General features: G+C 42.1%; 1 protein-coding gene across 2 annotated transcripts in view; it reads right to left on the minus strand.

The window, feature by feature from the left end:
- Positions 1–14,532, minus strand: part of LOC142498732 (cytochrome P450 2G1-like) — a 38,757-nt gene that overhangs the window by 2,067 nt on the left and 22,158 nt on the right. For both annotated transcript variants that reach the window (XM_075607068.1, XM_075607067.1), the window contains 5 exons: positions 13,610–13,759; positions 12,757–12,917; positions 12,263–12,439; positions 1,719–1,860; positions 826–1,013 (listed from right to left, as the gene is read on the minus strand). In XM_075607068.1, the coding sequence (XP_075463183.1) occupies positions 826–1,013; positions 1,719–1,860; positions 12,263–12,439; positions 12,757–12,917; positions 13,610–13,759 (818 nt within the window). The remainder of the gene's footprint in view (positions 1–825; positions 1,014–1,718; positions 1,861–12,262; positions 12,440–12,756; positions 12,918–13,609; positions 13,760–14,532) is intronic.

A 14,532-nucleotide genomic window follows, 5' to 3' on the forward strand; every position in this document is an offset into this window, starting at 1 on the left:
ATTTTGGTAAAAAAACAATTCCTTATTGTCATTGGACAATTAGAAAAAGTTGTCTGTACTGCAATTAATATGTAAAGAAGCAATTATAAATGTCATTTTGTTGGGGCTCTTAATGGGGGAATGTTTGTCAGTCAAGTGTCTTCTTTACCCTTGTCCCATTCTGTCCTCATCAGAGACCCAGTAAAGAGAAGGGAATGGGTAGAAGAGGGGCTTTGCCAATGCAGACTTATGTTTATTTGTGAATGATTTTTGTTAAATATCACCCATAGGACCAATATGTATTAATGGCATTGACATGTTTTAGGGGATTACATCTCTGTGATTGATGTCTTTTGTTACCAAGATCTCACATCTACTGTATACATATTTTTACATAATGTGTTAAAGTCAGTTTATAAACCTGAAGAGCTGAGATTGGAAGAGTTTTGATTTCCTCTGCCTGCTCCCTATTTTCTTATGTTACTATGTTCAACAAGAGTTATCACAAACAAAGTCTCCCACTCTCCCCATATCTTTATTGGCTCTCTGAAAAGGACAGAGTGGGGTGAGGATAAAGAAAACACTTGATTGACAAACACATCTCCTTTCTGAAGTCCCCAAGAAATGCAATTTGTGTCTATTTTCCAAAGAAACAAAGGCAGACAAATCTTCTTGAAAAAAAAGAAGACCATTAGATTGTTACATCCCTCCAAAAAAAGACACGGTTTCTTGCTCGGCAAGCATTGGTTTATTTTTGGCTCCATGGACTGCACCATTAATAGACAGTGTGTATGTGTTAGAAACCAGAACATCCAATAAGATCTGGGGTGAATAGTATAGCTGTACCTGTGGAATGTGGTATCCGCGGTAGTTTACTTCTTTAGTGGTGGAGCGGATGACACCTAGTGGCTTTACGTTACTGAATCTCTGAATCTCATGAATGGTGGCATTCATGTAGGGCATATTGTTCCTGTCCTCTATCATTGGCTCTCGTGTCTGGCCAATCACTTGGTCAACTTCTTCATGCAACTTTTCTGTATTGAGTCAGGGAAAACAAAAAATATACAAGACAAAAAACAAGGAGACTCGGGTTCCCCTGTTTAGTCATATCTGTTCCACTTTCATGGAATTAAGATATACAGACTGTTAACCATCAATGGCACTGAAGACCACTAGTTTGCATATGGCGTTGTGTGTTGGAGATGGTTAGGAGCACTACAGAGCAATTAGGGGAGGAGTTATAGGGGATTGGCTAAATGGAGCAATAAGTAGAGTTGGAGGGAAGTTATAGGGAGCTGTAAAGGGAAGTTAGGGGAGGAGGGGGACTATAGAGTAAGGTTATACAGTAGAAGCAAATAGTGGAGGGAGTAATAGTGACCGGTTATATGAAAACATAGGAAAGGGGTTATAGAAGCAGTTAGGAGAGAAGTTATAGAGCGGTTATAGGAGGTGTTATGGGAGCAGTTAGAGGAAGAGTTATAGTGAGTGTCTATAGGAGGCAGTTAGGGAAGGTATTATGGAGAGCACTTATACTGTATGTAGACTCTTGTCAGTGCAATATTGTAACAAGATCAACATCTGTGCCCGGTAAAGTCGCTAGGTCGGAGCTGAGCATTAGCCTTTTGTTTGAAAGATCAGTGTCCCACATGAGAAACTCAAATATAAGGTTCATAGTGCATCATTTTAATCCTTATCCCGCTAAGCATGTAATTTTGAGAAGAGAATCACGGATAGATTACCTTGAATCTCTGGGTACTTCAGAAGAATCAAGAAGCCAAAAATTAGAGTGATACCGGTGGTCTCAGCCCCCCCTAGATACATGTCAAAGACTGTCGCTACCAGGTTTTCTGTATTAAAAGGTGCCTTGGAATTCTGTTTTTCCTGGAAATATAGATTGGAAAAACATATGCACCGTTTCAAAATACTTGGGACTTATTCACTAAAGTTCAATAAGTGCATTATAGCCCTATACGTGACCTTTTAGTGCTATATTGCATGTGTAAGCTATTCACAAATGTCCGATAACAGGGCAATATCACGCTACAACGGCTTTCTATAGTATTATAACACTCTGGTTATAGCAAGCGGTGCAATAGCTTAAATAATACCCAAACGCGCATTTTTTGCCTGCAACTGCAATTCACTAAACGCCGATATGCATATCGTACTATAAAAACGTGCATTCTTTTGTCGCCAGCTAAAGGGTGGCGCTAAAGAAATTGCAATATGCATAACAGGAAATTTCTTTTGTTTTTATTGCATAGGATTGATACCGGGGGTCCTCATCGGTCTAGTGGTCCCCACCGGTCTCTGAGGGTCCCCGCGGGTCCCTGGTTCTCCAGTGGTCCCCACATCTCTGGGGGTCCCCATGGGCCTCCGGAGCTGACCCGCACATTTCTTTCAGCTGCAGCGACCCCCGGATTCAATCCTATGCAGTAAAAAAAAATTGTAATCAGTCTGATTACCGTAGCGGCTAACCACTAAGGTATTGAAGGGGTTAAATAGCAGGTACTGCTTTGTTGTAGATACAGGTGGTGGGTGAAGGTGGTAGCTGTTCCAGGGTGGGTGTTTAGGCTTTGCGGGAGGGTGACAGTAGAAGTTAACTTCTTCATTACCTTAGTGGTTACAACCATGAAGGTAATGAAGGGGTTAACCCATTGCACTACCCTTCCGCAATGATTTAACATCCACCGTTGGGCAACTACAATGATCACAAACCCCCTTTACCAACAATACAACACCGGAATTGGTAAAAGTGCTTTTTGCTAAAGATGGCTAATAGCGCTTTCCCCATTAAAAAAAATGACAGTAAAAATAAATACAACCCATTCCCATCTCCCCTCATCAAACCCCAACCAATACCGTACAGTCCAATACAGTACAGTAATGGGCACAATTCTGATGATCTAGATGTGGATAATCGCACATCTGCCCATTAAAAATACAACAGGAGGGGCGTGGCTTGCAGCAGAACAGAGCGGTCGCACGACTTCAGAGCTCAATGCAGGACCGCAGGGAAAGTGGCTGCTGGACCCGCAAAAGTACCCAAAAATTACCCCAACCATACGGGACCCCCCCAGCACTCACCCGACACCCGCTCCCACCAATGAACGGCGGCGACAGCCCCGGCAGGGAAGGACAGCGCTCGAGCTCACCGCCGTCCACGGTGGATCCAAGATGGCGCCCGCTCTCCTCGAGGAGAGTTTCTGAGAGGGGAGGCGGCAGCTAGAACGGCCCGACAGCCCCAGGCTCCAGATAAGCCGCCCAGGAGGTGAGGAATCGGCGGTGGGTGCTCTGGAAGTGGCTGGTGTGACCCCCTCCGTCCCCCCCCCCCTCCTCCCCACCGGAGCTCCGGGGATCCGGAGCCCCCACTTCTCCTGGGGCAGCAGAGCAGATACTCTGCTGGGTAGTGGGGAGAGCAACAACTGCCCCCCCCCCTGGCTGGAGCACAGTCAGAAGACTGTGGATGTGAGCCCTGGCAGGCCGGCTGGCCCGTGTCTCCCAGTCCCAGGACCCAAGATGGCTGCTACCCACAGGAGTGAGTGAGGGAGATGTGGCAGGCATCGGACGGTACGGCCGCATAGATGAGGTACAGTGACCGCAGAGGGGTTACCACTACTATATAAACCAAATAAAATGACTATATAGCCACATACTAACAACACTCACTAAAACTGCAATAAAACTGCAAATCAAAACAAAATTGAAGTGCAAGGCAGCAACAGAACTGTGGAAAATGCCAAACGCCGCAAGAAAAAAACCCACAGTAGCTGAAAACACACTTCAGAAGTTCCGACGATCGGAAGCAACGCCAAAGCACACAGACGCAGCGGACTCGCAAACGCCATCTCACTCCCCGCAAGGCGCGTCTGGGCAGGGTAAGGAAAAAGACTCTAATGGCTGAGGGAAAGATAGAATATGCTACAAAGGCTGATCTGACTAATCTAGCGACCAAAGATGACATACAAAAACTGTTAAACATACAGGACACCTACAAGCTCATATTGAACCCCCAAAATAACTACAACATATATATAAGCATATAAGTGTCACAGAGGAGTGCTGCTGAGCATGGCAATATATATTTAAAACCAGAGACAGAACATGAAACACAGACAGAGCTCAGTGCACATCCAGTGAAACTTATACACGGTAGAGTGCCTAAATATATATATGTATAAATATCTATTAAATAAAATGGTCTTTTAGTTTAACATTTTGGCCAAAGTGTTGTAAGCCCCTGAGCCACTACACGGCAGACCACATCTCAAGGGTCCCTAACACTAATTTAAATTCTTAATAACCTGTGCATTACCAGGAAGAATGATTAATAATAAATCTGTCAAAATTAGTTGCATAGTTTTAAGTCTGATTGAAGCTTTTATTAACCTGTACATTTAGTACAGGTAAAAGTTAGATTTAAGGGAAGGTTGTTTGTTTTTTGTTAGATTGGTTTATAAAGAGATCTATAGACGTACTGTGTAGCTATAACAGGCGTATTGTAGTTAATAAATCAAAGGTAAAATGTTGTTTTGCTATTAAGTGTGAAATTAAAGCAAAATACTATGTATATATATATATATAAGAAAGGGGTAAGAAACTATTGATAAGTGGCATTCGCACCCTTTTCCTCCCCCCCTTCCTCCTCTCCCACCCTCCTTTCCTCCCCTCCTCCCTCCCTCCCCCCCCCCCTTTTTTCTCCCCTCCCCCCCCCATTTTTCCTCCCCTCCCCCCCTCCTCCCCTTCCTTCACCCCCCCCTGTGGTGCTGGGCCAGGGTTAGGCTGGACCGTCCGGGCCTGTATACACTCGTCTCCCCCTCTTTACGTTTCCACACCACAATTGGTGAGGTGATGTGGACGTGTGGCTCTGTTTACTAGGGATTGGAGTAACAGAGGCACCCATTTCGTGAGAGTTGGAGGGAAGGTCTCAGGAAATGGGGGATCTAGAAATGGATCCCAATTTTTGGTTACATTTGTTATTTTTATTTGAGTGTATTTTAATGTGTTTTTGTTTGTATTTTTTCTATAAGTCAAATGATACAGAGAAAAAGCACCCAAAGTCTCAATTGGCAGGTGATGTCCAAAGAAAGTTTGGTGAGGTAAGGTGCTCATAAGTGTACTATACACAAGAAAGAGGGGAGTACACTCTGGATATTGAATTGGATTGATATATACACTTGAGTATCATAAAATTGGGGCACCAGATACCCTGAAGGTCGGGGTAGGTAGTCCAAGGACAGCCTCCCCTACCTCATTGGGTTGGCCCTAAGTACTCACTGTATTACTGCCACCAGGGTCTCCCCTCCATCGCGTGCTGCTGTAGAGAAATGAAGTCCAGCAATGTAGAGAGTGATGCAGCGCACCGCGATCAAAAAGAAGAACAGGTCTGGCCAAAAATGTGTAATCTTTAATGAAGCATCATAAAATCAAGGGATGCAACCCTTCTACGCGTTTCGTGTCTAGCACTTTATCAAGAAGTGAATCAATACTTCTTGATAAAGTGCTAGACACGAAACGCGTAGAAGGGTTGCATCCCTTGATTTTATGATGCTTCATTAAAGATTACACATTTTTGGCCAGACCTGTTCTTCTTTTTGATCGCGGTGCGCTGCATCACTCTCTACATTGATGTCCAAAGAAAAGATGACAATAAGGAAGACCGAGATTGCAGTAAGAGATACATTAAGGTCGGTTAATATCCATCAACCACGAACCCAAACACCACAACAAATATGACATGTAAGATAGGTACCCTGAATGTGAAGGGACTAAACTCACCTGTGAAAAGGAGACAGGCTCTTGCAGAAATAAAAAAAGATGAAAAGTGATGTAATGTTCATGCAGGAGACACATTTTAAGAGAGATTAAGAACCAAGAATGATCAATAAATATATTGTACAAAACTTCTATAGCTCATAAAGAGATAAGAAAAATGGGGTGGGAATTTTACTTAGCAAAAATTTGGAGTTGCAAGATATCATCACTAAGAAAGATTTAGAAGGTAGATATATTATGATTAAAGGGCAGATAAAAGGGAAGAAGATCACCGTGGCAAATATATACGCCCCCAATGTGGGACAAGTAGATTTTTTAGAGAAAGTACTATCAATAATTAACGTATTTAGAGAAGGAGCTCTATATCTGGGTGGAGACTTTAATGTGGCGTTAAATCCGGTGTTAGATACCTCAAAAGGATATGCAAAAATGAGTAAAAGGCAGAGAAAATCTATAAATAAAATGTTGGACCAGCAGGCATTGGTCGATGCCTGGAGAGTTCTTAATCCGTCAGGGAAGGATTATACATATTACTCACACCCACACGGCAGCTACTCCTGGATAGATTATTTATTTATAGATCAAATTAATGTGAGTAAAATAAGGAAAGTTATTATTGGCAATATCACATGGTCAGACTACGCACCAGTAATCTTAGAAATTGATTTAGAGGTAGGAATTATACAGAAAGGTGAGTGGTCATGGAGACTGAATGAGTCGCTACTGAAAAATAGTAATGTAGTACTAGTAATTGAGGATGCTCTTAAAAATTATTTTGCAGAAAACAATGTAGGAAATATGTCTCCGGCAATATTGTGGGAGGCTCATAAAAGTGTGATAAGAGGAGAATTTATTCAACAAGCCTCTTTTAGGAAAAGACTAAGAGAAAAAGAAATGATAGATATAAGTAAACTAATCCAAGATCTAGAAATAAAACGTAAGAGGACAGCCGATAAGGAGATACTAGCAGAACTAATAACAGCCAGAGGAAAATTTAATTTGTTAACAACCCAAAAAATAGAAAAGTCACTGATATGGCTTAAACATAAATATTATGAGAAAGGTAATAAAATGGATAGATTGCTGGCCAATCAGCTAAAACAGAAACAGAGCCAATATAATATCAGTAAAATTCGGAAACAGGACGGAGTAGTCTCGCAGGACCCAAAAGTAATTAAAGAGGAGTTCAGGCTATTTTACGAAAAGTTATATAATATAGAGGCTGTACAGAAAAGGAAAAGGGAGCAAATAGAGGAAGATATAGAAATATTTATGAAAGATATTCAAACTTAAACAATCACACCTGAGGCGAGAGCTAAATTAGATGCAATTATAACGTGGGAGGAGATAGAAAAGGTGATAAAAGACCTGCCTAATGGGAAAAGCCCGGGACCTGATGGTCTGCCGCATATTTATTAAAAGACCTTCGCCAACTCCTTGATAGTATATATTCAAAGTATGTTTAACACACTGAGAGATATGGGTAATCTATCCAGAACGGGGTATAGATAAGCACATTGGCAGTCAATGGGCATCCTAAAAAAAAAACTTGATTAAATAACATACAATCAATGTGTTTCTTACCTTTGCTGTCTTCAGCCTCAGAATCCTTCTCCGTCAGCAACCCTTGACCCATGACGCAATGCTCATCAAACAGCCAATGCGAAGAAATCAATGATCATATGTTGATTGAATTTATGTCTCCAGTAAGTTCTTCATTCTTTTCTTTTCTCTTCTGTCTTCTCTACTGTATACTGTAATCCAATGGGGCCTTATATAATGCCTGTGACATCACATTTGAGTGTCAAATAGTACATTCCCAATCCGATTGGCTGGTGTAACATGTGACAGAAACCCCTCTTTTTTTTAAGAATGTGGCATCATCAAAAAGGGAGGAAAGCCAGCCAATCAGGTAGTTTATGCTTCCATTCCTTTATGATGATGTCACTTCAGCAACAACAAAATGGCTGCCATCACATGGTCACCAACCCCCCCAAAAAAGGGGATTCTGTCACATGGTATACCAGCCAATCCGATTGGGGGTGTGCCATTTGACACTCAAATGTGATGTCACAGGCATTATATAATGTTGATGTCCTCTGGCAAACTTCCTGATATTTTCAGTGACCATGCAATAATGTACTGTGTAAGGAAAATTAAACCACCCCATTCAAGCCCTAAAGTTCTCCTCACTAGAACATTTAAAAACTTTAACCCACAACAGTTTCTGGATGATCTTACCAACTGCCCATGGCTCAGAATCGATTTAATTCCCGACCCTGATTCTGCGCTCGACTATTTCCAATCTGAGTTCTTAAAACTCTGGCGATACCCATGCCCCACTACGCAAAATAAGGGTACGGGGGGCCCACCTTCCATGGGTTACACCTGACCTTATAGCACTCTACCAGTTCAGGGATGCCTTGTGGAAAAGCTACAAAGTAACTGGCACTACCAAGGATCTCAATCACTACTGATGCATGCGGAACATGTGCACAAGGCAAACAAGGCATGCAAAAGCACAATATTACTCTGACAATCTCCACCAAAATACATCAAACCCAGCTAACTTCTGCAAGGTTATCAACAATATATTCCAGCCTCCTAACCATCAATAACCAAGTAATATCACTAAGGGGGATATTACTCTGACAAACCCCACTGACATTGCAAATGCATTCAATGATTACTTTGTGGGGTGTGCCACTAACTTATTAGCAAAACGCAGCCCAAACCACAAACCTGAATCTCATCCTGGGAGTACCCCTATAGTCCCACCCCCTCCCAACACTGCCCACAATTTTCAATTTGGCCCAGTATCTGAAGAGGAGATTATACAAGCGCTCCTCAAACTAAAACTAAGCAGCCAATGTGGACCCAACTTACTACAATCTAGGTTCCTACGACTTGGTGCCCCAGCCACTGCCAAACCAATTGCGTCCATAGTCAACTCTATCCGGTCTGCAGGCCATATCCCTAAGACCTGGAAAACTGCCAGAGTTGTCCCAATCATCAAAAATGGGGACAAAAACACTGTCTCAAACTACAGGCCAATCTCACTTCTCCCAATTCTATCCAAAGTCATGGAAAAATGTGTCCACTCCCAATTAAGCGATTTCAATACCAAGACAAATTTCCCTAGCCAATTCCAATCTGGGTTTCGTCCCAAACACTCCACCGTAACTACCCTGCTAAAAGTTTGCAATGAAATCCAGTGTGGAATGGAACGGGGACAACTCACTGGTGCAGTATTCCTAGATTTTGCAAAGGCTTTTGACACAGTTGATCATACTATCCTGCTTAACAAACTCCAGAGCTCTGGAATAGGGAAGCATGCTTTAAGATGGTTTCAGTCCTACCTATCAGGAAGATCCCAACATGTGTCCATTTCAGGCTCTAACTCCAACCCCCTGGATATCACCTGTGGTGTCCCGCAAGGCTCTGTTCTGGGCCCCCTACTCTTCTCAGTGTTCATTAATGATCTTCCCACAGCTTGTAAGGAAGCCTCAATACACATGTATGCAGATGACACAATCCTATATGCACACAGCCATAGCCTCTCTGACCTTCAACACATACTTCAGTCTGACTTTTTGAGACTCGAAAACTGGATTTCCCAAAACAAACTGTTTTTAAACACTGACAAGACTGTAACAATGGTATTTGGGACCAAGACTAAATTTGTAAAGCTCCCAGTGACTGAGCTCCTGATTAGAACCAACGCTAACACCACCCTAACACCTGTCACTAGTTTTAAATACCTGGGCTTATGGTTTGACTCCCACTTAACATTCGGGATGCACATTGATACCCTGACAACCAAGACCTATGCCAAACTAGGGGTACTTTACAGGAACAAATCCTCCCTAAGTCTCCTGGTCAGAAAGCGTATCGCACAGCAGATGCTAATGCCAATTATTGACTATGGAGACATAGTATATGGCTCGGCACCTCAAACCCAACTTAGCAAACTTCACACCCTCTACAATACAATTTGTCATTTTGTTCTCCAATGCAACTACAACACACATCACTGCGAAATGCTCAAAGAACTAGATTGGTCAACACCTAGTGTCTAGACGCAAAGTTCACCTTTCCTGTCTTGCCTTTAAATTCTTCATGGGCAAGCTACCCAGCTATCTGAACAAGCTCCTCCCCCCTACCACTTGCAGCACTTATCACCTGAGATCAGACTCCAAAAGACTGTTCATGGTCCCAAGGCTCAACAAAGTATCCGGACGTTCCTCCTTCTCCTACCGTGTACCCCAAAACTGGAACAACCTACCAGAGACCCTCACATCCACCACCAGTTTAAGTTCTTTCATATCTAAGGCTGTCTCACATTTTAACCTGGTCTGTAACTGTTTCATACGCTCATAATATATATTTTCTTTAACTGTGCACGCAATGTCATGTATATAATGTATACCTTGTTCATTTATGTAACTGTATTTGTAACCATGTATTATTTGTCTTAACTCTGTGCCCAGGACATACTTGAAAACGAGAGGTAACTCTCAATGTATTACTTCCTGGTAAAAATATTTTATAAATAAATATAAGGCCTTTCCTGTCTTATTTAACACCAAGAAGACGACGGGACAACATCCGCCCCCTTGGATTATAGTTTACAGCAGAGAAGACAGAAGAAAATAAAGAAGAAAAGAAGATAGAACTTACCGCAGACATCTTTTCAATCAACAGAGGACCATGGATTTATGCGCATCGGCTGTTTGAGGAGCATTGCGTCGTTGGTCAAGAGTTGCTGATGGATGGAGTAGGATTCGGAGTATGAAGACAGCAAAGGTAAGAATCACATTGATTGTATGTTTTTTAATTGTGTATTTTTTTTTAGGTTGCCCATTGACTGCTGTTGTGCTTATCTATGCCCCTTTCTGGGTATAGATCATCAATGTGACAAGCAATTCATTTTTAGGCAAATGTTTGTTTTTATTTTGTTGTAATGTATTGTATTTTTTGTTACGTGTTTTTATTTTTAGCTTGCCCATTCATTGTCAGTGTGGCAATCCATGCCCATATTCTAGGCATGCCTTACCACAGTCACAATCAATGGCTCTATTCTCAAATGATTGTTTTATTTAAATTACGTGTTTTATTTTGTGGCTGTTTTTTTTTAGCTTGCCCATTCATTGCTATAGTGGCAATTCATGCCCATATTGGGCATGGTTTACCACTGTAACAATCAATGGGTGTGGGCGGTGGAGGTAGTTTCCCCGGGGAGGGTGGTTAGGCCTCCCGGGTGGGTAGCAGAAGGGGATTAACCCCTTAATTATTGTGGCAGTTACTAACCGCTAAGGTGATTAAGGGGTTAGTGGCCAGTAGTTTGTTTTTTATTGTAATGTTGCTGTCCACTGAAGAGGTGGAGGAAGAGGAGGACGAGGATGACTTTTATCCTGGCAGGGGTAAGTAGAACTATAATTAACTTTATGCTTTAAGTAACTAAAAGCTGGCTGGCTAACGTTTCATTTTTAATGGGCAAATGTGCTATTATCCAGGTCTGGATAATATGAATTTTGCCCATTATTGTAGTGTAAAGTTTATCACGGGTAGAGGGGGTGGGTGAATTGGTGTAATTGGCCCAGGGTGGGTGTTTATGCATACCGGGGAGTAGAGGGTGGAGTTAACACCTTCATTACCATAGCGGTAACCACCGCTATGGTAATGAAGGGGCTAAGTCTTCCTGCAACCTTCCTGGTAGGCCTAACCACCAACCCAGGGACATGCACCCCCATTCACTGACCCCCTCCACCCCAAATAAAACAGTTACTGCGCTTAACCCCTTAATTGCCTTAATGGCTAGCCGCCAAGGTAATGAAGCTGTTTTAATGTAAATTTTAATAACGTACTGTAGTATTTTAGCAAGGGGTCTCCTGAGCTGAACCACCTTAATTTCAGGTCCGGGTACCCCCTGCTTCCCGAGTTACATGCCCCGTTATTGGGTTCCGGTATTTCCCTGCATTGTTTAAATGTCCTGCGTCATGTAACTGGGAGATTTAAACATGTAGGAGATACTGGCACCCCATACCAGGGTCTGTATCTCGGGCAGCAGGGGGTCCCTGAGGCTGAAATGAAGACGGTTAAACTCAGAAGACCCCCTGCTACAGTACTCTGTTATTTAAATTTACATTAAAACTGCACGATCGCCTGTAAGAGCTGTTCACTGAGATGCAGCTCTTCCAGACTGCAACTTAAGCAAACACTTTAAGTGCGATAAAAAAAACAAGTAGTGCGATTTTGCATTTTTTTATACCAAATCTTAGGGAATACCGTTTTGACACACATTTTTTTTATAGTGCTGTAAGACAATGCAAAATCACTCAGCAATGCAGTGCACTTATCGAAGGTTAGTGAAGAAGCCCCTGTGACTCTATTCTGTGCTTCAGAACAGGGCTCATAGGCTCATACCTTGTAATCAACTTCCAAAACTAAAATAGCAACACCACTCTAACGAAGATTTTAACTTGTGTCTCTCCAGCTCCACCCGTACCTGTTCCATCCTAATGAGGAAGCAGTCGATATAATCCCTCGGGCAGTTGCGGTCTAGTGTCTCACTGTTACTTTTCACCCTTTCCTTGACGACATCCTGAAGTTCCTGGAGCAGCTTAAACAGGCCGTTATGGGGTCCAGGTAAAAACCTCATGATGTTTGGAAATGTGTCGTAGAGCTGCGAACAAAGAACACAAAAGGCATAATGCAAGTGTGATGTACAGTATCAGGGTAACAAGACAAGTGTTTTTGCCAAAAAATGGATGACTCTAAGAGTTATGGTGAGTGGTTCTTTTGAACAATAGCAGAAGTTATATGGAGCGATAGGAAGAGATTTAGGGAGTGGTTATATAGAGAGGTTAAATGAGGCAACAGGGGTAGTTACAGGAAACAATCATATGGAGCGATGGGAGGAGGTATATTGTATATCACTTCCCATCACTGCACTTACCTGTTAACTTTGTGTAGAACAGCCCCAAAAGAAACCTGTCTCACCTGACCCCAGAAAGAGCAGAGGACAGAAAAAGCTTCATGCATGTCATGGAGAATTTTCATCCACTTCTTATCATTGTAGTCATAGCGGGTCCCCATAATGATGGCAGCGATGATATTCGATGAAGCACAGATCATAATGTTTGTGGGGTCTATGGGCTGTTCTGGGGAAATGGATAAGTATCAATATGATCTGTTTTCCTATTCCACACCATACCATCATATTCCTCTCTAGTATTATTTCTGATTCCTTCCTTTTTAGTTGTGTCGTAATCTTAAAAATAAGTCCAAGACACAGAATTAAAATGGTTTTGTAGCTTCATTCTGTATATGGACTTTAAACAGAGAAGCTAAGGATAAGAGAGCGGCAACACAGTGAGGCTTTAGGCAACTCTTTTTCTTCCTGGAGCAAGTAGCAAGGACACACTGCCGCAGGCTGAGGCTTGTTAGAAAACCAAACTAAAATGAAATACAAAAGCTAGGTAAAAATAATAAAATTACAAATAATGTTGTTAATCTGTTTTGAAGGGCATCCCATTCAGCTAAAATTTAAAACAAAAAAGGGTAACTAAACCTTTGAAATCCAAGTCACTCATCTCACTTAAAAAGCATTTTGGAAATACTATTCATTGGCTTCCTTAAACAAACATAATCATCATTATATCAAACATATACTGTGATTGGATTTCATCAATTTATTTGCCTATAACGAATGTAGCACGTACTGCATATCACCTGACATATGCTTTCACATTTAAGTTTGAAGTCTAACTCTATAAGACCTGTCCCTTTACAGTAGATCTGATGTATATTCCTTAAATTAGACAGGATCTTTGGGGACCTGTGTGATGCTCACCATTCGAGTTTCTGAAGTGATCCACCAGATGTTGAGCTTCTCTCTGGATGGGTTCCTCTAGGCTTTTCTTGCCCATCCCAAAATCCCTCAGCGTGAGGAGGCTAAACTGCTTCAGCTGCTTCCAGGCCTCTCCATTAGTAAGAGCCAAGCCTGAAATCACAATGCATAGAAAGTACATTTATTACAGGTGTAGCCAATGCTATTGAATCCGTTGTTATGCTGTAAGGCATTAAATTGCTAAATTTGGCCACTCGTGGCTCCATTGAATTGCAAATAGCACAATAGCCCTGTAACAGGAGACTTATCCCTGTTCACAAATGTGCCTCTAATCCAGCAGTGTGGTGGTTAACTGCTGGTAGGCAATTAACTAACACCACCTGGCTGATTGCAGGTGGTAGAAAAAGCCTGCCTTTGAGACAGGAAGAGACTCCTTAGCTCACGTGTGAGCTGAACAAGGAAACAGAGCAGAGGTTCTTGAGTCTCCCAGGAGAGACTGACCAAGAGAACACAGATCTCTGGAGCTGACAAATAAGACTTCTAAACCTGGATGCTGATAATCCGGAGAAAAGGCAGCAACACTGGAAACAGATAAGACTTTATTTTCCATTGACTGTTGTCTATATATATATATATCTATATGACTTGGGCTGATGAATAGCCTGGGTAGCCACCCAGTTAAAAGGGGCTGGAATAGAAGGATACATATATGCCAAAGTGGAGCAAGTTTTATTGGGCTCTCTATTTCTCTGATGTTGATTTTTGCTGTGTTTAAAGTGACAGGCACAATAAAGCCTTGTTTTAATTTCACCTTAAAACAGTCTCCATTATGTACCTCTGCACATGTCCTCCTACAAGCCCATTTAAACTTCCACCACTGGAAATACATTAGCGTTTCATAATGGGTGCAACATTAGCTAGTAAAT

The sequence above is a fragment of the Ascaphus truei genome, chromosome 7 (assembly GCF_040206685.1).
Source record: "Ascaphus truei isolate aAscTru1 chromosome 7, aAscTru1.hap1, whole genome shotgun sequence".
Classification (NCBI taxonomy): domain Eukaryota; kingdom Metazoa; phylum Chordata; class Amphibia; order Anura; family Ascaphidae; genus Ascaphus; species Ascaphus truei.